We start from the raw sequence: 26899 nt of genomic DNA on the forward strand, positions 1-26899 counted from the left end.
TGTATCAATGGATACAAGCCAACCCCAATTTCGTCTCTCTTCAGTCGAGGGAATGTGCGTTGTTCTAAACCAGGCGAATTCCCAAAAAAACATCAGACTTAAAATATTTGGTGCAAACATGGCTTTCACATGATGGCTCCCATCCAGCGTTCTTGAATTTAACAAAGCCATTCATTTCTTTTATCTCCTTACTGCCTCTGGGTGCAAAGCTCCATTATACATTTGATTTTAGGCATCTGGTGTGTTGGAACAACCATATACAACACATCTAGCCGGTATTTTGAAATGCAAAGTATACAAACTTTGATGCACACAACATATATATTTACTGTAATGTGACACTAGTCGATTTTGTTCCGAGCCCCGTATGACTTCAAAACCCTACTTAGTTCTCAGACTCTTCTCCCGGCTAACTATTGGAGTATTTATCCAACCAGGTAATGATACATATCATTCGAATCGCATGATTTTTGCGAATATTTGGTGAAAAAATGGTACTATGGCCAGAAACCTGATACAGCATGTGATATAAAATCTGGCTGACATAAAATCCTACTAGTAAATAGTATAAGGTTTGTGCACGCATGAACTATTTCTACAAATTTTACGAAATGCATCAGGAAAATTAAAGTCCCACAAATCTGAAACTACAGTCTATTGTATAATCTTTCAAAAAAAATTAAAATATTATTATACATGACTAGTGCATCATTCTCAGACAAGATAATGGCTTCATTATCCATATTACTGGAAATCAGAGGGTTTTTTAAAACCAGATATCCTTTGGCCAACATAATAAATGCCAAGTTTAACACTCTTTTGATGAAAAGCAGACAGGTAATGCATGATGACTATAATTCAGTAGACTTCATAAAAGTATTTATGTAGTTTGCTATATATCATATAATAACTGAAACTCCATGGAATATGTTTTATTTCGCTGCAGGTATATCACACACTCAATGCAGACAGCGATTACCTCATTCTATCTGATGATGGACGACTATACAGGGTGTATCAAAAAAAGTGTCCCAAATGTAAAATTTTCGTTTTTCAGGGTATTTTGCAGAATTTGGCAAATTTTTGTGTTCCTAGAGATAGTTAAGACTTATCTAGTATACCTAGGGCCAGTTTGGTTTTTCATTAACAAACTTATGTTACCAGGGGAGTGGTTCCTTTCCACTAACATTGAGAGGGCTTGCGTGCGAAAATGTGAAGATGAAATTGAGATATTATTTAGCTGTCCAAAAGTAGGAAAGCTTTTTAATAAACTGTCAAAGTTTCAGGAAAAATAATGCATACTGGGAGCAACGCGCTACCCCTAAAGGTGACAAATATTTCATTGCGCGCAGTGGATTAAATGCACCGTTGATTTTAGCGTGACCGATCTCATGCAAAGCTAGGCAAATGAATAAATTAAAGCGAGAAACTCGACACAAAAACAAAGCGATTTATTTGTGATGTTAATCCTCAGAATGTCCACCATTTCATTCTAAGCAAAATGCGGCTCGTCTGAGCATAGTAAACACTGAACAGCGAACCATTTGTCTGTCCATTTGCCTACATTTGCCATTGGTAGCATAGGCGAGACTATCACCATAAAAAAGCCCGCTGTTCGAATAGTAAGTATCACTGGAACATGTACAAAAAGTTGCGAAACCTTTCCAACCGTGAAGAAAAGAACTTGAAATCAAAATATTACTGTCAGTTGATTGAAGACGTGAAGGATGATGGTAGCAGAATGTGGCGAGTAATAAAAGAAATACTTCCAAGTAATAAAGGATCAGCTATATTTTCTGTTTTTGAAAAAGGAAGATTGCACACTGACGAACAATCTGTTGCAAAGATTATGAATGATTACTTTGTGTCTATTGGTAAAACACTATCAAAGGCCTTTGGTCGTATGACCCCTGTCACTCCTGTTGTCAGCTCACTGTCCACTACTTTTCATCTCAACAATGTCTCTGTGGAGTTTGTTAGGGAAGCCCTAAAAATCATTAAAAATAAACAAAGCTGTTGGTCTGGATAAGTTGAGCGCCCGCTTATTAAAGGATGCCTCCGATGTTATCTCTCCAGTCTTAACAGAGTTAATAAACAAATCATTCTCAAATGGGATTTTCCCTAAGATATGGAAATCAGCAAGGGTCTCGGCATTGTTTAAATGAGGAGATAAATCTCGAAAGGACAATTACCGTCCTATATCAATCCTACCAACTGTGAGTAAGATTATGGAAAAAGCGGCACATGTACAACTGTATGCTTATTTAGAAGAGAATAAGTTACTGTCACATTATCAGTTTGGCTTCCGCCAAGGACGTTCAACTTTTGTGGCCCTGACTGGCTTCACAGACCAGATTCTGGAGAGTATGGATGGTGAAAAGGTAACAGGCGTGGTGTTCCTAGACCTGAAGAAGGCTTTCGACACCGTCGACCACACCATTCTTGTTCGTAAACTCAGGAATATTGGTGTGTCAGGTAAGAGTCTTTCTTGGTTCAACTCCTATCTTAGTAGTGGCCGGAGTCAACAAACGATGTGTTGTGATGCGACTTTGCCTCCTGCTAATGTTACCTGAGGGGTGCCACAAGGAAGCATCTTAGGACCGCTGTTGTTCTTTGTGTATCTAAATGGAGTTCAGTCTGTCTTACAACATTCTAAGATGACTATCTTTGCTGATGATATGGCTTTTTATTGTCACGAGAGCTCTGTCGCTGGTCTGCAATTGAAACTGAACTTAGATCTGAAAGCTACCTCGGTTTGGTTACGTGATAATAAGCTCACACTAAACCTTGAGAAATAAAAATTTATGATTATCGGTAGTAGTGGCAAACTGAAACAATTCAATTCTATTGAGCTTGTAGTTGGGGATGAGCAGCTGGGGAATGTTTCAGAGTTCAAGTATCTTGGCGTGATTATCAATCAACATCTAACATGGCATAATCATATTGATCAGATTCAGAGTAAAGTCGCGCAAAGTTTGGGTATTCTCAAAGGTTGAAGCACCTGCTTCCCCATTTATACAAGGAAACTATATGTCTCAACCATGATCACACCTATATTAGAATATGCTAATAATATATGGGGAGATAAGAATAACAAAGTTTTAATGGATTCAATTCAAATCCTGCAAAATAAAGCAGCCAAATCGATCTTGGATAGACCATCACGTTCTTCATCAGGCGAAGCTTTGTTAAAACTGAATTGGTTAGATCTGTCTGCTAGAAGAAAATTGCAACGTTGTCTTTTTACATTCGATCTTATTCATGACAGTGACAGAAACGATGTGATAGTTAGAGGAACGGACATTCACAATTATAACACGCGAACAAAAGATAACATACGAAAGGAACGAGCTACAACCAAATGGGGATTAATGAACTCTATAAATAGTGCACTAAATGATTGGAATACTTTACCTTTAGACCTAAGGACAATCAGTATGAGGAGGAGATCTTTTGAAACAGCGATTTTTAATGAGCTTAAACGTTAGGTATAATGACACTAAATTGAATTTTCCAATTTCTATGGAATCTATAATGGTATTTTTGCTCCAGTAAATGTTAATTTTGAATATTGCACACAAATTAAATATTGCTATTGACTAAGGAAGGACTCATTGATCAGCATAAACATGATCACTGGGACACACTTGGTGAGAGTGAGTGTGAGTCTTTAAGAATACAGGCAACATTGTTGGTGTTTGATTCATTGTGCAATTTCTACAATTTATTACACACTTTTGCACCCAACAAATTCTGGAAAGAATAGTAATGAATTAATAGTTAATATATTGTTCTGAGACATCAACTCATAGCGTAGCATTGTGCCCTGATGCTCCCTGCTTTAATTGGTATTTTACTTTGTCTAACACCAGACAATTTTATTCATCAAAGGGTGACTGGAAATTTCATTTGCCATTTGTATTGCAGTTGAAGTATTCACATGTTTAGTCTTAGACTTTAACATTTCTAAAACCAAAACTAACCCCAACCCACACTGTGAGCCCTCACCTTAACATTGGTTGGACATCAAAATGTTAAAACATTGCAAGAAATAAAATTGAAAAATATATGAAGAAACTAACCTATAATCTAGAGTACTTGGTAGTAGTGGGCAATACCAGCTTTTTTGATTCGATACTTGACCGATACTGGCCAATTTTTTCGATACTGACACCAATACCGATACCAATGCACAATAGAAAAGGATAAACTATAATTACAGTTGATTTGTAATGAAAATAAACCAGAGAATCACACAGGCATGCGTGACTTAACTACACATAAACACATTGTAAAAATACCGGCACTCATGAGCCACAGGAAAACCTCAATCATAATGCTATTAATATAATATTTATATAGGGCAGTAAGATGTATTAGGGTTCCGCGTCCGCCTTTTATCTACACCCGGGTGAACTGTATGTGCGCAATTACGAATGACAATCAACTAGGACGAAACTTTAGAATTAAGTTAAGTACAATTGCCAGATTACTACCATAGAATCTATTTGTAATTTGAATACTGTATATCTAGCATAATGATATTATGTTCTGGGGTCACGGAAAGCAAGTCGCGCAATCAAGATAATAAGAAAACATTTGCTATTTACTGACGCCTACGATCAAGTCTTCGTTGTAGTTTCGATGCCATGATCGTTGCACGATTGCTCCATTTCGCGATAGCTTTTCAGCTTATCATCGGCATCTGGTTCGTTAATGTATGGTCCGAAGTGTTCTTACTACCTGACAAGGCTGACATTGAGCCGCGTTCATGGTCTTAACTTTTGTTTTTTCTTGGCATTGCATTGGCAGGAAAACATTCTGATCAGTGTCATTCCTTTGGTAACTTCTCAATAGCTAAACTTGATGAAGACATATTTCTGCCATGTTTAATAACCGAATTTATAGCTGGCATAAAATTGCTTCTCTTGTAGTACATACTATTATTTATCTAAAGGCGCAATATGCGAGTTCCTATTGTGACGTGTTAGTTACCAGTTTCCGACTGTCGCGGATTTCAAAAACTTTTGCCGTTAAATTGAAATTTTCAAACTTTATTGCTTTATTTCTCCGCGGAAACAAACTCAGTTTCAAATGTGATTACTATTTTCGTAATCTACGTTTCACGGCGATTCTAATGAGATAAATTCCAATTTTATGACATGGGCACTTTAATAAGCTCATTTAATTTATTACATGTTCTTGTTCAAAAACAACATCATATCAACATTCTTTGGTTTCAATCTGCTTCACCGACTGGAAACAAGTTCTCCTGCCTTGGAAAACAACCTTTCTGAAGGGACGGACATACGTGGTATACATAAGTACTTCTTAGCCAGTTGTGACAGCAAATTAAACCGTTTCTCATTTACCTTCCACCATACCGGCGGATCTTCAGCTCTTGATAGTACTTCTTCAGCAAAGTAACCTTCGGCTTCTACTGATGCCTTGCTTTTGACATTTCTTGTAGAATCAACAACTTTTTGGTCAAACATATCTCACAAACCAGGGGATTTACTAACTTTCTCAGGTTCATCCCCTTCATCCTCTGCCAGCCTCTTGGTATTCAACTGTGGTAGAATAAAAGCTCTAGCCTCCTGAAATACCCACTGTTCTGCTTGTCGAGAAGCTTCACGATTAGAAAAGGCAAACTTCTTTAATCTTGGATCCAAGATCGTTGAGATTGCAAGAAGATGGGCACGCTCTATTGCTGTAAATCTACGTTGCATTTGAGCACTCAGAGTTGTCCCGAGTGAAGTATCTTCATGTGTGGTCCTAGCTGTCAAGTGTTACAGTGATCTTGTGAGAGGTATTGCTCTTGAGATAGATAAATATTTGTCAGCTGAGATCTCTCGCGTTGCTGTTTCAAATAGTTGCAAAACTGACAATGAAGCTTTCAGTAACTGGAAATCGTCGACTGCAAGGAACAAATCATTGCGACCTGATAGACATGGAGCAGTAGTTATAGCATCATGCTGCTCAAAAATGCAACTAAACATAAAAAAGGTTGAGTTCCACTTTGTGTCCACCTCTTGTATTAGTTTGTGTTCCGGGAGGTTTAGTTTATTTTGCACCTCCTTTAATTTCTCTGTAGCTTTGACACTTTGGTGAAAAAATGTTACAATCTGCTTGCACATTTTCTTAATCTCACTCACACACTCATCTGATTTTATTGCTTCAGATACGACAAGGTTAAGCGTGTGCGCAAAGCAGGGAACATGGTTCCAACCAAGAATTTTTACAGCTGCCACCACATTTGACGCATTGTCTGTTACTATGGCAATGATATTTTCTGAAATGTTCCATTTCTTTGCAGCGTTTCTCAGTGAATTTGCGATATTTTCTGCAGCGTGGCTTAGTTCGAAAAGTAATGTTTCTAACACCAAAGACTTGAGCTCCCACGTTTCTGTGAGGAAATGACAGGTAATTGTCATGTAGCTTTCTGTTGCTCGAGTAGTCCACAGATCACTTGTCAGAGCAACATTTGACACGGCAGAAATTTCTTTTTCACTACTTCGACTTCTTTAGAGTACTCCTCTGGCAACATTCTCATGATTGCTCTTCGAGATGGTACTTGATATTGCGGGTCAAGGACGTTTAACAACAATTGAAATCCTTCATTCTCAACAACTGAAACTGGTTGCATGTCCTTCACAATCATTTTAAATACAGCATCATCAATAATATTCTTTTTTGTGGAAATCAATGAGTATTTAAAGTATTTTTGAATGGAGGCTAGTAATGTCTGCAGAAAATTGGCACCTTTCAATTTCCTGTGTTTTTCATTTTTATGCTCTTGTTCTTTTTTTAATTTTTCTGCTTCCTTGTGTTGACTGGGGTGCTTTATCTTTAAATGATAGTTGTTTAAAAATAAATGCATTAATAATCACTAGAGAAATGAATTTCGTTACACAAGTTTTATAGGTAACTATTGCACTAGGATTTTTTTACAGATTACAATATATTAAAAATATTGCACTAGGATTTTTTTACAAATTACAATATATTAAAAATACCTTGAAAATATTTGAAGTATTGTTAGAATGCTTCAAACTTTCCGAGCAAACATTACAGACACTCTTTAAACGCTTTCCAGTCAAACTATGACTCCCGGAACTTTCTCCTTCCATAGATCATAAAACAAAATATATTTGTTTTCAAAAATTTAGGAAAACTTCACAAAATTGAAGTGGAAATAATTACCTTTATCCATAATTCATGTCTCTAGCCTCTAGGAAATTTCAACAATCAACACTTAGAGTTAAACAAAGTACAACGGCTTATACGTTACCGCTGACAAAAATGTGCAGGCTGGTGGCATTAAAAATGCCGATACTTTTTCTTGGTATCGAAAGTATCAATACTTTTCTAAGTATCTATGGTATTGAGTATTTGGTATCGGTATCGGCCCACCACTACCACTAGAGCCAGGAAAATTTTAAATGTTGATTAAGTTGAGTGCTGGAGGTTTAGTTAATTAACCAACAATTAATTGTTATTATTGTACCTTATAGTAGTGAAAGCAATTTGATTGGCTAATAGTTGACAGATAAATCGTGCAATCACACAAAATTCAGTTCTGCTAGCAGATAACTGAGTTATCTGCAAGTAAGCCTGTGGTGGTTAACAAGTGATATTCATTTGAATGTATTTATATATTAATAATTGATGAATTTTTGGATGTTGCTATTAAATAAGGTTTTTCATTTGTTAATACTATGTTTACTATTCTTCAAATGTATAATAAAACCTTTATTGAATTTGGTTTTTGTGATATGCAGAGGGGTTGCTGATAACGCTTACCAAGACCTTGATAACTCTGCATATCACACTGTCTGTGATTATAAACTGTATTTTATTACAAATGGCAATGAAAACTGCTTATTTAACAATGGACTGCATTGTCTGGCTTGATTTCAAACTATTTTTTCTATGCAATCAAGCTATTTTTGGAAAGGTTTATTGTATGTGTTGTACAGTACCTTAATCTAATACCAACCAGACATTTTTGTGCTTCGTTTTTCATGGGATAATCACTTTAGTTTACCTTATTTTTTAGAACTGGATAAGTAATTATAAAGCTAGCAAACGATCATCTGGTGAACCTAGGCAAAATACTAGTAAATCAGTTCTAATTCAAAAGAGGAGTGGCTATAATGTTTGTGCTAAGGAACAACTTGCTGAAGGTAAATTAAATCTGAAGTATAATTGTGATGTACCATTAATTCCTGTAAAAAACAACTGGTAAGAAGAGAGAAGATAACATATGGGCCTCAATCGGTATGATTATATTGATGGTATATATTAAAAAACCACAGTACATCCTACAATTAGATTTCACATGCACGTTACTCAATTAGGCAAGTCGGGTTTTATGTTAATAAAATTTCAAATGTGGGTTGCCAGTGTAGGTACATAGATTCTTTGCCGGATAAATTTTGTAATAAGTTGATATATGGGATAACTACCTGAAAAATATAACAATCAATCGTGTTATACTGGATCATAATTAATACTTTACTAATAATTCCCGTTAAATTTTTCATGTATTTAACATTAAGTGGGTTAGAAAAAACCCCACCAGTTTATCTTGTTAAATACATTAAGCTGTCATGACGTCAAATGCATGCACAGGGACAGCATTTTGACCACCCACTTTTACTTTTGATCTGTAAAATATTTGCTGAAAAGTAGCCATCCGTTTTTGCAAGATCCAGCTGTTACAGACATAGTATCATTCACTGTAGTCTGTATTATGCTATTGTGTACTATTATGTACTAACATTGTGTACTGTATATAACATTTTGTACTATTTAAATGTATGAGACTCCAAGAGCAAGAAACAAAAGTTCTCTGAACTTGGTGCGAAGTTGAAGGACTTGACAGATGGTCAAAAAGAGGAATATAGAGGGAATGATTCACTGATAGGCAGAGAAGTAAAAGAATTGTTAACAATTTAATGAAGGTGGTAATGTTATTATTAAGTATAAGTGTATTTACTCTGTATCTCAGTTTTTTTCTACAAATAGTTATAGTGTATTAGTGCACATGCAGTGCTGATTCAGTATGGAATATTTGTTCTAAACCAAAAACGACTTACCAAATACTAACGAATTTTTTATGCAACTTGGTGGAGCAAAAATTTGTATTCAAGTTGAAATGTAGAAATCGTTGAGTATGAGTGCTACCTGAAAAACTCAAAACGTCGAAAACTCTCTTGTATTTCTCAGGTAGTTTACTTATGCAGACACAGCGAATTCTATGATTTCTACAAGCTACCTACATGTTCAAAGTTCATATGTACTGTGTGTTATAGGAATGTGTGTGAATTCACACGACATGTGATTACGTGAAACCACATGTGAATGAAAACACATGCATGTGATTTGAATTTGGGGCACTACAATGAGTCCTGAATTGAGCCTAATCAATATTTATCAACACTCAGGTTGCAGAACTTGATAATATAGATGGAGTCGAATGCCCGGTTATCTGTGTGGAAGGTGGCAATATATACCATGCCTCAACAAAATTGGGCAAAAAGCTTCTTGAGGAATATCCGGATACCTGTACAAAGTTTGGAAATGTCATTCAAAATGGTAAAGTGTTGGCACCGTTCACTTCCAGTGGAATGCGACTGTTAATCTTTGTGCTCCATAACATGAGTCACCTGTTTGATATGAACATTTATACCCAATTTATAATTTTTGAAAACTTATTATAATGCCTATTCAAAATTGGTCCAGTCTACGAGGGCATAAAATGGGTGAAGTTGTTTAGAGATGCAATCATCTGAACGACTGAATAATTCAGATACAGTGAAACAGGGGGGAATTTCGTTTTAGGCCGATCAGCGCATTCTAATGTCAGGTTATCTTTATTTGGCTTTGTATTCACTAGAGAAATAGTAAATGACAGAGATTTTGTTACATATGTGATACTTTTAAAAATTTTTTTTTAGTCTCCCTTAATAACAAGATAGATGTGTAAGTACATTCTATATTTGACGTTTTCCCCTAATATTTCAAAAATGCAGTATTTATATATGAATTTATATATATATATATATATATATATATATATATATATATATATATACATAAAAATGCTGTTATATTCACTACTGTTTCTTTATGAAAAAATTAGATATGGTTCACCTTTATAAAGGAAGCTTTATTTACAATTGCATAGACTGCTTTCATGACTGAGAGGAATTTAAATGTTCTTTTATGGACATCTTAATAAGCCTGGCTGGCGAAGTTTCTATGACTGAATAGGAATAGAGTTCTTCAACAAAAACGACGCCAACCGGGCTTATAAAGATGGACATAAAAAGAATATTTTTTCCTCTGATGAATTACTGATGAATGTGGCCTTATATAAAGATGCCTAAAAATAAGTAAATCTCTCTATTTTTATGTGTGTTATACTATGTTGTACAAGTGCTATACACTAGTGTATTTGAGAATTGCTCATAGAGACATTACGAAAAAATAGAATTCACTTAATTCTTCATCATCTTTGTGTTAACACATATCAGGGATATGAGCATGGGTTCAACTCCCGTGGGATGATACTATTTATCTGTGAATTCTATCTGACGCTACAAAAAAAGTCAGAATACAAAATTAATATAATATCGTTATTTTGGAGGTACATTACTTGGCAAGGCTTCATTTTTGCCGTATTCAGCAGCAGAATCTCTTGGACTAAAGTTTAATGGTTTTTGCCGTCCGAACTCATAGACGAATTGGGTTGTTATCCAAAACAGCCAAACCATTACGGGGCACAACAAAAGCGAAGATTGTGGGAGAGAAGATACTCCTTTTCTTTTTGTTTGCAATCACACATGGAAATAATCAATACTGCAAGTAACAATGCATCATCTTCTTCAACTTCGTCAAATGTCAGTTCGTCAACTAGTACTGATCCATTTTTGCCCCCATCTACATTACCTCCAATGACTGCATCTGATCACCAAGTCCCACTTTCTACTAGCTTAAGACCAAGTACATCATGGGAAACAATTAGTACGCCTTCACAATCCCAGCTTCAAGACCATTCTTTCCTTGCTCCCATTAACCAACCTGACATGAAGCTCCCTTGTCAGTCTTTGTCAAAGAATGACGGCCAAGAACTAATTGTTTCTCAAATTATTGAGCAAACAATTTTTTTGGGTTTCACTACAGCTTAAGGAAGGTTAGCTAAAATTTTTATTCCACTTCATAAAGTGCGAAATGCGATTTAAAATTTTTTAAGCATTACATCAGTGTTCTGCCTAGTTATCAAAAGTTTTTATTCGCTTGATTGGTTGCCCCAACAAGGCAGTGACATGAATACTATAATCATTTTTAAATTTCATATTTTGGTGCAAATATTTGATCATTGCAACGTCTTATGGGTATCCAACTGCGCCAGTAAAAATGGGTGTTTGTGAAAGCAGTATAATGTTATGTATATGCCTGAATTGAATGTCTGAATTGATTGCCAGTAATGCCGGTCCATTATGGGAAAGTGCCGGCCATTACGGAAAAGTCACTGAGCTCAATTTCACCGGAAGTGACGCTTGCCATATAATAATACGCAATAATCAGCTAAGCTAATCCGTTTATTTAGCCGATTCTTCTTTTTTTCGTGAAACAATAAACAAATAAACTTAATGGCACTTAGCAACATTACCCAGTGCATGTTCCAAACAGAATGTGGTAGATGTCTGCGTTTTCTTCCATCCATGTAATTAATAAAACCAAGATCTATATTTTGCCATTGTGGATTCAGGCTATGTTATTATTTCATTTACCTATTCTTTTTCAAATTCAAACATAATTCCAGCGTATCTATTATTAACAAACTGAACCATTACATGCTTGTGGACATATTGGTGTTTTCCTTGTGAATAATATAAATAATGGAGTTTAAAGTTACATTTTAGCCTGCTTTCTATGTATTCGTGAGTGTCGTGGACATGAGTGCCAATGAAACTCTCCACAAATATTTTTAATAGTAAGGTAAATTTTTATACGCAGGTATAGTTTTTGGGCTTATGGACGAGCAAAACATGATCAAAGGAATGGGAAAGGTTCTGGCAAAGCATCAGTTACATGGAAGACCAATTGGGCCTGGTTGCCTGGTAGTTGAAGTGGTCAGTGTGAAAGATAGTTGCGTCACAAAACCGCCTGTACCGGGTGCATTTGATGATGACAACGTACATATTGGAGGGTTTTACCTGTGGCCAATATCAAAGCTCTCTTTTCTTGGTAAAACTGGAATTCAAGTTGGAATCAACAAGTGACTTTTGTAGATAACCATTGTTATATAAATCAATTCATACATCCCTTCAATAATTACATCATTGATGCTCTTTTAGCCTAGATGCCTCGCTCTCATTATATGGAGTCTTCACTGATGAGAGAGAGGCTTCCAAGCCAAAAAAATATTCCGTAATTATATGTATACGGGGTGATAAGTTTATAAACAACAAACATTTGAGAAATATATTATATATAGTATTGTTGTATTAATGTAAGTACTGTAAGTAAGTATTCATTGTCACATTAAGATTTTTAATTTATATCTATTTACCAAAAAAAAACAAACGAGAGGTACGCATAGCGTACATGTGGGTAGCCTCGAAAACAGCAGCGATTACAGTAAAGCAAAGCACTGCAATTTATATCGTTTATTAGTCATTCCCAAAAATCGCGCATGGTCACCGGCTTTTAATTATTCCTATAAAATGTCTTTTGGACATCAAGCTCATAAACAAAGTAGATTTTATTACACAATTAAATTTGATAATCATATGAAATACCTATTATAGACAATTTATGCACATTCTTCATATAAATTTTAAACGACGGAATACGGAATGAACACATTTTTTACAAGAGCGAGAGTACTGAAAACATTACAAATGTTGGACAGAGAGCCTGATATATATTCAGAAGTTTTGCAATTTTTGCGGCAAGCCTATATATGGTATGGCTTGCCACTTTGTTACTGAATGCTGGATTTCCAATATTTCTACGTACGGACCTGACTCTTCCACAGTCCCTAACGAAGCGATAAAAATTGATGACGCAAAGGATCATGGGAATGCCCAAGTCAGCGTACGGACCACGATCAGTGACCACGATGTGAATAGTCATGCTCTGGTCATGTGAGTTGCATTCGAAACGAGAGCGTACCGGAGAATAGCGAAATTTTCACGACTAACTTGCGATCATATATTGGGTCATGTGACTGAGTACACGGTGACAGTGACGGGTGACCACATGTATTTTTTGATTGTGCATTAAAGTATGTCGAAGGAAGGTGAGAAAATCATTTTATTTTGATGCTTTTATGGTGTTTTTGTCTTTTTACTTTGATATTTCGAAAACTAGGAGGAATTGTGTTTATTTATCTTACGAAATTTCCCTTTTTAATTTCCAGACTTTCCAGATAAAAATGACATGGACAAACCAGTACGTAAGTATTCAGATTTTGTAGTATCTTTCGGGAATAGCACTAGGTTTTTGCTGTTACTAGTGCTGACTGTTTTTATACCTTCAATTTTCAGCTTCTACACAGTCAGATTCGGCTTCTGCACCTAAGACTAAGCCAGACTCATCTGATATTACATGCTTTGTTCATTGTGTTTCACCTGTCAAAGCATCTGGAAGTACGAAGTATTTTAACTGCAACCTTCAAGCAGAAGGAAAAGTTTTCAATGCTGTATGTTTTGCACCTCAAAAGTGGGAAACACTCGACTCCCATGCAAAACAAAAAAGTCCAGTGAAGATTAGGAAATATCAAACTAGCAACAAGTTTGGGAAAGACGATGTAATTATTAACAAGTACACGTCAATTGTTCTAACCATAACTTCCCTTGAGTACAAAGACTTAAAAAGTCCAACAACCATTGCTTCTCTATCGCAAACAACCCCTGGACAGCTGGTCACAGTTACAGGATATGTTGCTCATTTATCTGCAACTAAAGTAATTCTAATGCCATCTGGTGCACTCAAGAAACAAGAGGGATTCCTTGTTGACCCAACAGGATCAATAAAACTTGTGCTGTGGAGAAGTCATACTGATACTATTGAGGTAGAGAAAACATACACCTTCAATCAACTTCGCCTGAAATTTCAAAACTCTGAGCGATATCTTAACACGCCAAAAGCAGATGAAGATTGCAAAATTTCACCAACAAGTGCCTTTAAAGAAAGCCTTCCTGCTGCAGATATGACCTCATCTGTAAAAGAAATCATGGGAAGTATTATTGGAGTTAATTCTGTGTCAAAACATCCAACATGTTTATCTTGTTCATCAAAAGTAATCATCAAATGCAGTGGTCAGTTGGCTGAATGTTCTTCATGCAAGATGACAACGAAATTGTCAATGTGCAAATACCAATGGTTCATGCGGCTCTTGGTTCAAAACGCAGAAAATACAAATGAAAGGATTCATTTGAGTGGCTTCAATTCTTCGGTAGAAAAGCTGGCTTCAGTTTCTAAAATTGATCTAGTTCAGATAACTGAAGCAGAGTTAACTGAAGCATTGTTAAACCTAGAAATGCTACAACTATCATATGACACAAGATCTAAAAAAATTTTGGATATAGAGAAGATCGACCTTTAATTCTCCAGACAGTAAGAGTTTTGCATATTAGTGTTATGTTGTTTTAACTGAACTGAACTTGAACTTTATAGTTATTGGTTAATATTAGAAGTTAGTGGTTATTGCTGATTTCTGAGCTTCAGACAAGCATAGGCATACAGGGATTGGTAATTGGGGAGCAGACAAGTGTATTATATTCATATTTAGTTTATATTGCATGTTTATTATTTTGTTTACATTACAATTTTGTTGGCAGTGATTGTTGGTATATCTTGATATCTCCGCAAAGTATCAACTCCAGGAATTGAAAAAAATAGTCTCAAGCACAGTTTAAATAAAGTTACTAAGAGTTCCCTGCAGAGAATATTTGGAAACTCTATGTAGTTTTGAGTGGTTTGTGCCCCTCCTCATCATGTGTGTATTGTATTTTTACCATGTCAACCATGTCATTAAACGATTATCTAATTTGAACCAAAACACTGCTATTGGTTGGTTGCACAGAAAAGCAATAGACATGCCAACATTGAACTATGATGTGAACTTGGAGTTACCAGTAATACACTCCTTTCTCCTTTTGGACAATTGCAGAAAACTCTCACCCAGGACCAGGGACCATTGGGTTGGCATAACCAAAATCTATTCAGCAGTCAAATAGATGCTAACTTGGTTCCCTATAAACAGGTCTGTTCGTTGGCACTGTTTATATGATCTTGGGTACAAGGGACACTCTACTGGTCTACCCCCTGCCTCCCCCAAAAAAACTCCACTGTATGTTTATATGAAAAAAGTTAGAGGGACAACCTACCCCCTGAGACAACTACAGTATACAACAGATTTTTATGGAAAAACTATTAAGTTCTCCGTAGAGTTAAAGGATTACATGATTAGAGTTAAAGTTACATGGATTGATCCCTCCCACTTGGGTCACCTTTCCCACAATGTAACGAAGTCTTTAAACGATACCATGTCCCATGGAATCAAGTATCAATGCATTTAGGTTCACTGACAATATTTGTATAACCACTAGTCAGTCAGAGACAATTGTGCATTTGTGGAAACTTATAAATCCAGTAAGCTCATAGCTTGTTTGCAATGTTCATCGACATTATGTCAGCATTATATTAGTCTGACAACCTTGTAAGATTGAATGCCATAATTCACGACAGATATAAACACGTATTGACAAATAATTTAGCTCAATAAATTTCCCTAAATGTTCATTTTGTTGCCTTTGTCTATACCTTGTATTGCATTAATGTACCACATAGTTAAATGTTGCTTTGCCTAAATATATATAATACCAGCCATTAATAAACTATATTTAAATAACCGATTAGCTAAAGGACATGGATTAGATATTATGGCAGCCTTTTTGAGGGTTAGGTAAGGAACGTTGTTTGCAAGTTATGCTCACTGTCAAACAGATCGCAGATTGCGTCAAAAATCATTGCATTGATTAGTTTTACGTTTTCAATGTCATAAAGCTCTCTCGCCAAAGAAATGCACTAGTTAATATATATGTTAGATACAGTAATAGAAAAATAGATTTTATTACACAATGAAATTAAATAATCACATGAAATACACATTCTAGACAATTATATGGACATTCTTCATATAAATTTCTAATGACGGAATTCACACATAAAACATTTTTTTACAAGAGAGAGAATATAGAAAAAGTATACACAAAAATATTAGAAATAAGACGTGTTGGACAAAACAATGTTGACAGTACAAAAGGAAAGAAGTCAGGTTCCAGGAAGGCCGCACACATTATGATATATAACAAATATCAGATATAAAAGAAGAAGTTTTCGGAGTGTTCCAGTTTTTTTTACAATTTCAAAAAGTCACTGGTTAATCAGCTTTCACTTCAATATCAGCGCGCTACGATGTTTATTGTTTTACAACAATTTGTGTCAATTTGTGCATGTAATTTTGTCGTTCGATGTATGCAATATACGATGTTAGCTAAGAGGTTGATTTTGAATGATGTTATAAATCATCAATGCAAAGTTTCTTGCCATAGTTCTTCTTTCGTACGAAATTACTTTTTTAACGATACCATGAATCCAGTATACGAAGGCAAAACTAGCATCACGGACAATGTTTCTATCACCATTAATTAGTCGGAGAAAGTTGCCCGAGCTTATTGATCCAATGAGAATTCATTAGCTTGTTTACATTGTTCATTGATGATATTATCAGTCCGACAATCAGTTAAGAATGAATCCGTTATTCAGCACTGATGTAAACGCTTACTAACAAATAATAGTTACCAGAAATGCATCATTTTGTTGCCTTTGTCTTGCATGAATGTGTCAAGAAGTTCAGTGATGCTTTGGTTAAGAAAAGAGAACTGTTCTTGTTTGGTATCCACATTCCAGTGACAGTTTTTTGGATGTCGATACCAGATGGACGAGGATATCGATATATTTTTTGTCGTGCTTGGCCTTTTTATCAAGTTCATTTGGCGTCGACCAACGTGTTTTAAAACAAGGAGCATCGCTGACTTAATTGTAGATAGTTCGGCAACTTCTGTGAGCGTAGCTGAACTGTAAAAAAAGACACACGTTAATGTAGAAAAACGAAGGCACATTTGGGATTCATTACGTACGGCAGATTCAATACTAATATCAAATTAGCAATAAAACTGGCATTATTTACCTTTAAATTATTGATGATTGAAGCTAGCTTTGAAGCCATGTGATTAATTTGAAGATGTGCCGCCGGAACCTAAAAGAAAGAAATAAATAAGTGAAAAGGAAACAGAAAATAGAAAAAAATAACCAAAAAATGCTGTAAATTGGAGGCAGGCCAATAAAGATTGGCCTGGTTTGATCTAACCATGTTATACTATGGCATTTCTTTACTTTTCAATAACTTATTGTTGTAGTTCTTTGTAACATGTGATGTTGTAGTTCTAGGGGCTTGTGCAAAGATCTTGCATTTAGATGACAAATTTTGATATCAGTCTGATTCAGCATGTACAAAGGAGTAAAACAAAGATCTAATTTATACTCATTTCTCAGCGATTGCATTTCTTGTACGACTTTAGGATCAACAGAAATCTTACTTTCGCAGAGATCAGTTATATATAGTCCTTCAATTGTTGTTACTCGGCTTAGAGCGACGTAATGAATATGAGGAATTGCCCTTCTCGTATTCAAATTAACGACGATTTGTGATTGAGTATCACCTTGTGATCTATGAACAGTTTTAGCTTTCTTACCACTTGAGCAGACTTTGTTTTACCTACAGCAAATTGTGTTGTAACCGGTTTAATAGGTGTCCAACTACTTAGTATGCATGTACCTCCCGCATATAAGATTCTATTTTCTTGTCGGGTTTTTTCCCAACATCTTCGCAGTCAAATTGAACCCAGACGAGGCCAGAGGGTTTGGTATCATTGGTCAATTCAATATGTTTAATGACATTACTTGCGCCGTTTGTTAGTCCATCATCAGTGCGTATATTGATCGCAAGTTCTGTTCGTTGTCCGACTGCAATATGTAGCTTATAAGCCAACTGTTTTGAATTTTCAAAGGAACATGTGGTATTTGTCTGATTATTTTTTCCTTGAGTTCAGTTGAACAGGCTCCAATGACGCTATCTTGTGCCTTGATTACGTATTTATCACCACGATTGAATGATTGATAAACTTTATGATTATATTCATCAACTAAAGCATTTTGAATGAATAAACGTGGGGCGTCTCTGGGACACATATTCTCTTCAACGCATCTCTCTTTCAGTTTTTTAAGATCACTAGGAGTATGATTACCTTCACGAAGTCGATTGAGAATCTCTGCGGAAATCTTGCTTTCTCTCTGTCTCATGATTTCATTGAGCTCAAACATTTTAAAATATTTCCTCCATAAGTTTGGGGCAAGAATATCGTAAGAATTTAAGCACTGAACATCTGTGAATATATAACTATCCATTACAGGCTTCAGTTGAAATAAATCACCTATTGTGATTATACTGACACCGCCGAAATCTTCTTTGCTACCTTTTAAATCTTTCAAACGGTTGTTCAATTGAATGGTGAACATACTGTTGCCAACCATTGATATTTCATCAAGTAATATTAACTTTAATGAACCCAGTTCCAGTCTCATCGTGTTTAATCTGCCAGAATCCAATGGTTTATAATTTTTTAGGGACTGACTAGCTGGAATGCGCAAGGCACTGTGAATCGGGTTACCTTTTATAAGATATGCAGCTTTTCCTGTTGGAGCAAGCAATAATATATGAACACGATGAAAATCGTCCCCTGCTCGTGAATTGTAATACTTCAATGCTGCCTGGTATATCGATTTAATAAGGTGAGACTTTCCAACACCTCCACTTCCACTGAGGAATGCGTAAAATGGTTTATCTGATGTTTTTATCAAATGCAGAGCATGATAGAAAAACTCTCTTTGTTTCTTATTCAGCATCTGAACTAAAGCTCGATATTCGTTATCTTGCATTTCATTTAAGATGAGCGGTTCATTATTTGGTAAAGAAGACGGTATACCCAAATTTTCTGCAAGATGATCAAAAGTTTCGTTTAAATCTGGATGTGTGTCCACACATCCTTGGTCCTGATCATGTCGTTCAACATCTTGTGTCACAGGTGCTATTGTATCAAAAGCATCATCACATTCGTCAAAATTATGTCCAATTTCATTTAAATCTTCACTACAAACAGCATATTGCTCCATTTGCTTATTTATTTCATCATATCGAGCTAAATAGTGCTCCTCAAAAGAAGAATAATTTCTCAACAAATCGGTTTGCTCATTTCGCCAAGGAGTAAATAGCATAATTAACTCCCGATAATGTTTTTCAGGTTGTGCCTCTTTATTAAACCAGACACTTCGGATTACTCTAGATCGAGATCTTTTCTTTACATTTTTACTTCCAGAAGCTTTTACCATTTGAAGATTTTCGTCATTTGGTAATTCATCGTCATTATCTTCATCATCATTTTCTAATGGAAGTTTATCAACATCAGACTTGTTTGTTTTTCTATATGTCTGTTGACCACAAGAGTCGTACCATGCTGCCCAATCAGCTAGTGTCACATTTTGCAAACAATCAGGTCGTTCTATATATCTTTTTAAAAGACCTCCAGACTGAATTTCTTCCGATTCATCAGCCATTTTCTCTATTTCACTCAACGGTTTAAGCAATTCGACTCTTTCAGAAGGAGGAGATGTATTAATGAAAATTACATTACGTGAAGATTTTCGCATTGGAAGTTGCAGAACAACATACACTGCTTCTTGTGCACTTATTTCGACAGCGTTCAAAAATTTGTTGCCAATATCACGAACTTGCTGCTTGATATTAGTATTCCCTCCTTTTGCTTCAGCACAAGCTTTACGAAGTAATTCACTCATTCCTTTTTGGGCTTTGGAAATATATGATACAATATACATTGCACATGCATATACATCTAAGACATATTGAATGTCAATGTTTGCTCGCCATGCTCGAAGACAAACAGGATTGTAATTATTAATCCTTAACTCATTTGGACTTCTTTTCAAAAAGATTGTTGGAGTATTCAAAGATGATCGTATAGCAAGGATATACTGACGTTCTGAAACATCTAAATCTTGTAGTAGTTCATCAAAGGTAATGTCTTTACCTTCCTTGAAATCATTTAGTTTACTTTTAATATTTTTCCACAATTCTTTGCTGGCTTTAGCAGCAGTCAAAGAAGTATCTTCATCAAGTGGATAAAGAATCTGAGTACATCTCATTGGTGGTTGTGGATAGTTGAATCTACAAATATTTTTAGACTTTTTCCTGCAAGTATGAGAATGCCTGTGTGTCTGTCTATTTACAAGATCGAGTATTTCCAAATCATCTTCTGGTTTGTTACAGGTAATTATGCTGTCAATATAAGCAACAACATCTTCATCTTTATCAACACCAAACACAGGTGCATTTTCAAGCCATATCAACATATGAATATGAGGTGACCCTCGGTGTTGGTACTCAACTCTATAAAACCAATCTTTAATTTTGCCTAATGGGGCAAGTTTGCCCATTACACCCGTTTTCAAAATTACGCGACTTCGCCTGAAAAGTCTGCGCCTGACATGTGGGTTTTGTGACTGAATTTTATAATTAAAATAGGTATAATTTGTCATTTTGGTGAAATTTGATATGGTGAAATCGTATCCAATTGCTCTTCGATGGAGAGTTGTATTTTTAAACAACGATGGATTTTTGATAAATCAGATTTCGCAAATTTTACGTGTCGGAGAAACTTTCGTAAAGAAAACTTTAGGCATATACAAGAAAACCTCCAGTGTTGAATATGAGAAACACAGGAAAGGACGACCAAGAATCATAACAGGTTAGATTTGTACTTTTACACCCAAAATAAACAATTGTATGGCTAATGAAGCTTTAGGTTTATTTTCGTATTAAAAGGTTCCGATATGTTACTGATTAGGAGGCTGGTAGATCAGTGCCCTGAAATATATCTCGACGAATTGAGAGAATGGATGCACCACATTACTGGTGTTATGTACTCTTTAACAACGTTACATCGTTACCTCAGAAGATGTGGTTTAACATTGAAAAAGGTGAGTAATTAGATACTAATCTTTATAATATCCCAGACCCAGGCATTAACCAATGGTAGTTATTTCTTTTTTTAATTTTTCATGCAATCGATGCCCTGGCTTATTAATCTCTAACATTTGACAGTTGCATGTGATAGCGAAGCAGCGGAATGAACATAAGCGTGCAAAATATCGTCATCTTGTGGCAGGCATTCAGAAGCATCAGTTTCTCTTTGTTGATGAATCAGCAAAAGATGATAGAACATTCCAGGTAAGATCCAGCTAGAGATGAGTGTAAATACATTTCAAATATATGTGAAAATTATAGTGTTGAGTAAACTTGATTATAACCTATGAATTATGAAATGCATATTTGCTCTAAAATATTTTTGTGTGTGAAAGGAAAAGATGCTTGCAGTGATCAGTAACTTGTTTATTTTACTGTATTCTAGAGGAAGTTTGGCATGTCATTGAGAGGATGCAGATTGGCTAACCATGGAAATTTTACCAGAGGAAAAAGATTTAGTGTTTTGGCTGCAATGTCAATGACAGGGATCACAACAGCTCACTAATAATTGTAGATTATGCAAGTCTGTGTAGCAGATGCAGTATAATATTAATTATATGAGAGATACGAGACGAGATAGTCTGCCATACCCAAAATATCTAATACTGATACACCCTTCCGATTTAATGCTTCCGTAGTAGCCGCCCCTCTTAACGAGTGCGCTGAAAAAATGGACGTATCTATGCCCGCTAATTGCAGCAAAGATTTTATCCATCTGGCTAAAGTTGATGACGATACGGGATTATGAGGAGAAATATAGGATAAAAACAGTTTGTTACTAGTAGGTTTTTCACCTGAACGATAGTCACCAGTTCTAATTTTGTAACTCTTTAAACATTCTACTGGGCAAAGGTCCCTGTCCTCTTTAAACGCTGCATGAAAGCTTGTCTTAGGCGAATCTCCCGGCTTAGACGTTTTTGAGAGGCCAGAGAGTGCGAAGGACACTCCCTCAGGATGAAAAGTACGGAATCTCAAATCTCTTTTCGCTAAATCTGAAGATCTATCTGGAGCTGTTAGACCCAAAAGTGTTACTAACTTGAAGGACAAAAGTTTAAGACTGAGCGTATCATTTGGCCCAAGTGATTTAATAAAACGTAACAACTGGGAAACTTTCCAAGTATGAGAGTATTTTGGTTGAGGAGGTCGCAAATTAAACATTCCTTTTAGTAATTGAGAAACCAAAGGATGAGCCCCAACTTTCCAAGAATCAACCGGAGGCAGCACTGAGGATAAAGCTGAGCGATAAACATTAATAGATCTATACGCCTTACCATCCTTAAATTGCCTTGTAAGAAATTCTAAAATACTTTCTATAGGTGCTGAAAGTGGATTAATTTGTTGTTGATCGCACCAGCTAACCCACTTACTCCAAGCAGAGGCATAGGTGCTACTGGTGTTCTGTCTCCAGGCTGCCAACAAAATGTCTCTAGCTTCCCCTGAAAGGCTTGTAGTTTCGTGACATTTGCTGACAGCCTCCACCCAGCTAACTGCAGATTGTCCAGAGGGTGAGCTTGACTGCCCTTCATCGGCAAATCCACGCAGAGTTGCAGAAGTAGTGGGTACCAAGGCTGAGTGGCCCAAACTGGTGCTACCAGCACCAGATGGTCCACTTTTTGATACATCACCTGCCGTAAACACCGGCCTATGAGAGAGAAAGGGGGAAATGCATATCCCTGTATCTTGTTCCAATTCATGGAAAATGCATCCGTATAAGTTGCCACTGGATCCGGCTTCCAACTGGCAAAAATTGGTAGCTGATGAGTTAGTCGGGATGCGAAAAGGTCGACTTGGAAAGGCCCCCATCTGGTTAAGAGTATTTGAAACACTGATGGGTCCAGCTTCCAATCGCTGGAGTCCTGAATCACTCTGGACTCCTGATCTGCCCTCATATTCAAGTATCTGGGTAGATGCTGAGCAGACACCACCAACTGATTTTGGAAGCACCACTCCCAAAGATCTATTGCTAAATTGGCCAGAGCTTGGGAATGGGTACCTCCCATCTTGTTTATGTAAGCAACTGCCGATGTGTTGTCCATCAACAGTCTTACATGAGCACAAACTCTGGATTTGGTGAACGTTTTGATCGCCAAGGAACCTGCTAGGAGTTCGAGACCGTTGATGTGATATTTCTTTTCTTTGAAGGAACAAGGGCCCCCTGTTCTCACACCTTCGCAACATGCTCCCCATCCCTTCTGCGAGGCATCAGTCTCTATTATGAGGTCCACATGGTCCTGAAACAGAGCCCGGCCGTTCCATGCATGGAGATGGTCTCTCCACCAAAGAATTTCTTCTCTGGCCGGGGGATCTAAAGCAACCAAGGCCTCGTAGGTTTTTTGGGAGGATAAAGTTATATTCTTTAACCTCTGAAGATGTCTGTAATAGATAGGGGCTGGAAATATCGCTTGAATGGATGAGGTCAGGAGGCCCAGGAATTTTGACAATTCGCGAACTGAAATTGAGCCTTGATCCAACAGCCCCTGACACTTCTTGCGAATTTTTCGCAATTTCTCGCCCGGAAGTTGAAGTGTCATGGAGTTTGAATCGATTAAAAACCCCAGAAATTCCATCTGCTGGCCAGGCGAGAGATGGGACTTTTGATAATTTACTAGAAAGCCGAGTCCCTCTAGAAGATTTAGTGTGGAGGCTGCATGGTCCAATGCTAGATTGTGAGACTCTGCCATAATAAGGATGTCGTCTAAATATATAATTAGACGAATTCCTCTTTGGCGCAAAGCTGCTACTACCGGCTTCATAAGCTTTGTTAAAACCCTTGGAGCTGTGGCTAGCCCAAACGGGAGACACCTGAATTCCATCATTGTGCCCTTCCAGAGAAAACGGAGGTATTTTTGGTGATTTTTGCAAATCGGTACCGTCAGATACGCATCTTTGAGGTCGATTTTCACAAGAAAATCGTCCTTTTTCAGTAAATCCCGCAACATGTGAATGCCCTCCATTTTGAAATGCTCGTAGGCCAGATACTGGTTTAACGGTTTTAGATTGACTACTGGGCGATTTCCCCCATCTTTCTTGGGTACCACAAACATGGAACTTATAAACCCCCCCTCTAGAGATGAAGGTGGTACTGGCTGAATTGCCTGTTTCCTCCACAGTTCCAATACCTCTTGTTCCAACACAGTGTCCTGTGTTAGAGCAATATTTGGGGGGTGGGGAAGGGAATGCTGCAGAGGGGTAGAAACAAACTCTATCTGATAACCCTGGATAACCTGTAAGACCCAAGGATCCTGGGTAACCTGCTCCCAAGCTTGGGTGAAAAATTTTAGACGCCCTGTTTGAGGTGCAATCTCGGGTACCTTGAATTGCAAAATCTCTAAAAACATACCTTTTGGTAGAGTATCTGGTCTGGCATTCTTTAGTACTGGAAGTTCTTGTAGGACTGCGGGTTTGGAAATCGTGGAAACTGGCCACGGCCCCGGTTTCCACTGCCCCTGGCTTGTATGTTCCCTCTTGGTCTGAAACTGCTTGGGCAGAAGGTCCTGAAGCTGAATCCTTGACGGCCTCCACAGGGTCTGTGAACTCCCCTGGAGGCCCCCCCTCGAAAAAAGGGCTTGCCAACACGGGTTGCTTTGCCAATTGTCTCCGCGGTCTCAGATCTAGTCTTGAGGCGTTGTTCAAACCCTGGCCCAAACAAATTACGATTCGTATCTGGGAACTCCTCTTGAGCAAGGGACACCATTAGGTGGTTTATTTTTTTCAAGACCAGCTCTCGTCGGTTAGTAGAAATTTGAGAAGCTACATCCCCTGTCAAAAGCATTGCATGCTTTATACAATCCATGAAACCGCGAACGCTAGTTGCATCCAGTTGCACTACCCCATCTGTAGAAATTGCGCTTTCCATGGATAGAAAGTTCTCATATGCTGTACACAGAGGACCAAAGACATCAAGTACATTGTCCTGTAGCTCTTTGAGGGGTTTATCAGGCAAGGTTATACCCTGGATGAAAGGTTTCAAATATTCATCCATAGTAGGGGTATAAACTACATCCACATTTGGTCTAGGATAAACTTTAACCAAGGTCTTCCGCTCAAACTTATTTAGCTTCTTCACTGTCGTAGCTAGAAACTGGGATAGACTTTCACTAGCCTCCCATCGCGAGTTTGGAGAGAGTAAATGATCCGTCTCTGTCTCTTCCACCTCACTCTCAACATCGCCAGTAGTGCGAACCTTTTTGGCCGACACCGGACAGTCATCGTCCAGTTGAATAACTGTTGTTCGCCCTCGCTTAGTACCAGAAATAGATGTACCCAACTGATCATCCGATGCAGCGGGATTTGAGTGATTCTGTGTACCAGTTTGATCGTCAGATACTCCTGGTAATGTTAGATTTTCAGTTCCTGTTTGATCTTCTGATACTCCGGGACTGTCAACGACTGCTTGGGCATGAACCACTGCAGTATTTTGCTTTATTAAATGCGGAGCCATTTGTGCCAAAAGTGCGGATGAAAGTTGTGCAAGTAAGCCTTGATCGGCCACTACGGCCTGAACAAGGTCTGTCGGAAGAGGTTTCCTACCTTCCATGGAATCTTCCTGCTCTGATGGATACGGATTGACTATATTTTCCAAGACTGAAACATTTTCTTGATCGTCCGCCATGCTTGAGTGAACAAAAAAGACGAAGAGAAGGCGCAGGCCAGCGGCAATAAGGGACCGGATGATTAAATACTTTGTTTTGTTATAGTTTATATTCTTTGAATTAACTGTAATTTTGTTAAAGGAGTGAATAATAAAGACAATGCATTGTTAAATTGAAGTCGAGTATCTCGAAATATAATTGGTGCCTATGACATGGTCCAGTTTGAGTTTTGTTTTGAGCATTTTATTTTACCCCACATTGGGTCATTTGCAAAGCAAGAAAAATGCTCAGTTGTGGTTCTAGATAACTGCACCATACACTATTCTGAACGAATTATCAACATGGTTCGCAGCAAGGGTGGTCTTATCATATTTTTACCGTAAGTATTTACATAACTCTTAGTATTGACTAGAGCTATTTATAGTGTCTTTACAAATGAATAGAATGCCCCCATTGGCACATTCACCAAATAGACAACAGGAAACGTAATTTCCAATGATATGTAAATGCACAATTGACATTGTCCATTACTTGCTTTGTACTCAAAATATAGAGCAAAAGGTATGACACAAAAATGGGAAATGCCACACCTATCAATAACATATATACATGCATCTGTGTTTACATATAGACCATATTCACCAGACTTAAACCCAATCGAAATCGCATTTGGCACTGCAAAAGAGTGGCTACAGTGTCATCAAGATATATGTGAAAAGTATCCAAAACGATGCTTCGAGATAGCACTATATGAGGTACAGTATTGTTTCTATATGAATTTCTTATGCTGTTGTGTGGATCTATGTAATACTCAAAAATAGCTGCTATAAACAACAAGTCAACTGTATTTTAAAGTTGGTAGAAATACAAAAACTAGAAAAGTTTTAATATTCATAACACTATAAAAAATACAACATTCTTTCTTTATATGTACCTACTGACCTGCATATGAAAAAAATGTAGTGGGATAATACTATATTTTGTCATTGCTAAGTCAGACAGGTTGCTCAGAAACAAGTGCATGATAAAATTAACAACACTTGGCAAAAATGCTTCTGCTATACCA

General features: G+C 36.9%; 3 protein-coding genes across 3 annotated transcripts; 1 reads left to right on the top strand and 2 right to left on the bottom strand.

Moving 5' to 3' along the window:
- Positions 1–5498: 5498 nt before the first annotated feature.
- On the bottom strand, positions 5499–6434 carry LOC114531403 (zinc finger BED domain-containing protein 4-like). The gene is made up of 2 exons (XM_028553017.1): positions 5794–6434; positions 5499–5718 (listed from the first exon to the last, which is right to left on the bottom strand). The coding sequence occupies exons 1-2, from the start codon at positions 6432–6434 to the stop codon at positions 5499–5501; spliced, it is 861 nt and encodes a 286-aa protein (XP_028408818.1).
- Positions 6435–13302: 6868 nt separating this feature from the next.
- On the top strand, positions 13303–14623 carry LOC114531404. The gene is made up of 3 exons (XM_028553018.1): positions 13303–13315; positions 13436–13471; positions 13563–14623. The coding sequence occupies exons 1-3, from the start codon at positions 13303–13305 to the stop codon at positions 14621–14623; spliced, it is 1110 nt and encodes a 369-aa protein (XP_028408819.1).
- A 7167-nt stretch (positions 14624–21790) lies between these two features.
- Positions 21791–24195, bottom strand: LOC114531405. Its single transcript, XM_028553019.1, has 3 exons — positions 24010–24195; positions 23066–23748; positions 21791–22883 (listed from the first exon to the last, which is right to left on the bottom strand). Exons 1-3 carry the CDS (start codon positions 24193–24195, stop codon positions 21791–21793), a joined length of 1962 nt encoding a protein of 653 aa, XP_028408820.1.
- Between the last annotated feature and the right edge of the window lie 2704 nt (positions 24196–26899).

Source organism: Dendronephthya gigantea, unplaced genomic scaffold (genome assembly GCF_004324835.1).
Source record: "Dendronephthya gigantea isolate DGI-Jeju-01 unplaced genomic scaffold, DenGig_1.0 000071F, whole genome shotgun sequence".
NCBI lineage: Eukaryota > Metazoa > Cnidaria > Anthozoa > Malacalcyonacea > Nephtheidae > Dendronephthya > Dendronephthya gigantea.

Excerpts from the sequence above, each read along its gene's own strand:
- LOC114531403 (XM_028553017.1), bottom strand. The coding sequence starts at position 6,434 with ATGACAATTACCTGTCATTTCCTCACAGAAACGTGGGAGCTCAAGTCT. Across the intron at positions 5,719-5,793 it reads ATACCTCTCACAAGATCACT|ATTTACAGCAATAGAGCGTG; the intron begins GTAACACTTGAC and ends AATGCAACGTAG.
- LOC114531404 (XM_028553018.1), top strand. Across the intron at positions 13,472-13,562 it reads TGACATGGACAAACCAGTAC|CTTCTACACAGTCAGATTCG; the intron begins GTAAGTATTCAG and ends TTCAATTTTCAG.
- LOC114531405 (XM_028553019.1), bottom strand. The coding sequence starts at position 24,195 with ATGGAGGGCATTCACATGTTGCGGGATTTACTGAAAAAGGACGATTTT. Across the intron at positions 23,749-24,009 it reads GGCTAGCCACAGCTCCAAGG|AAATTGCGAAAAATTCGCAA; the intron begins GTTTTAACAAAG and ends CTTCCGGGCGAG. Across the intron at positions 22,884-23,065 it reads TGGAAGCTGGACCCATCAGT|GCCGGTGTTTACGGCAGGTG; the intron begins GTTTCAAATACT and ends TCTCTCTCATAG.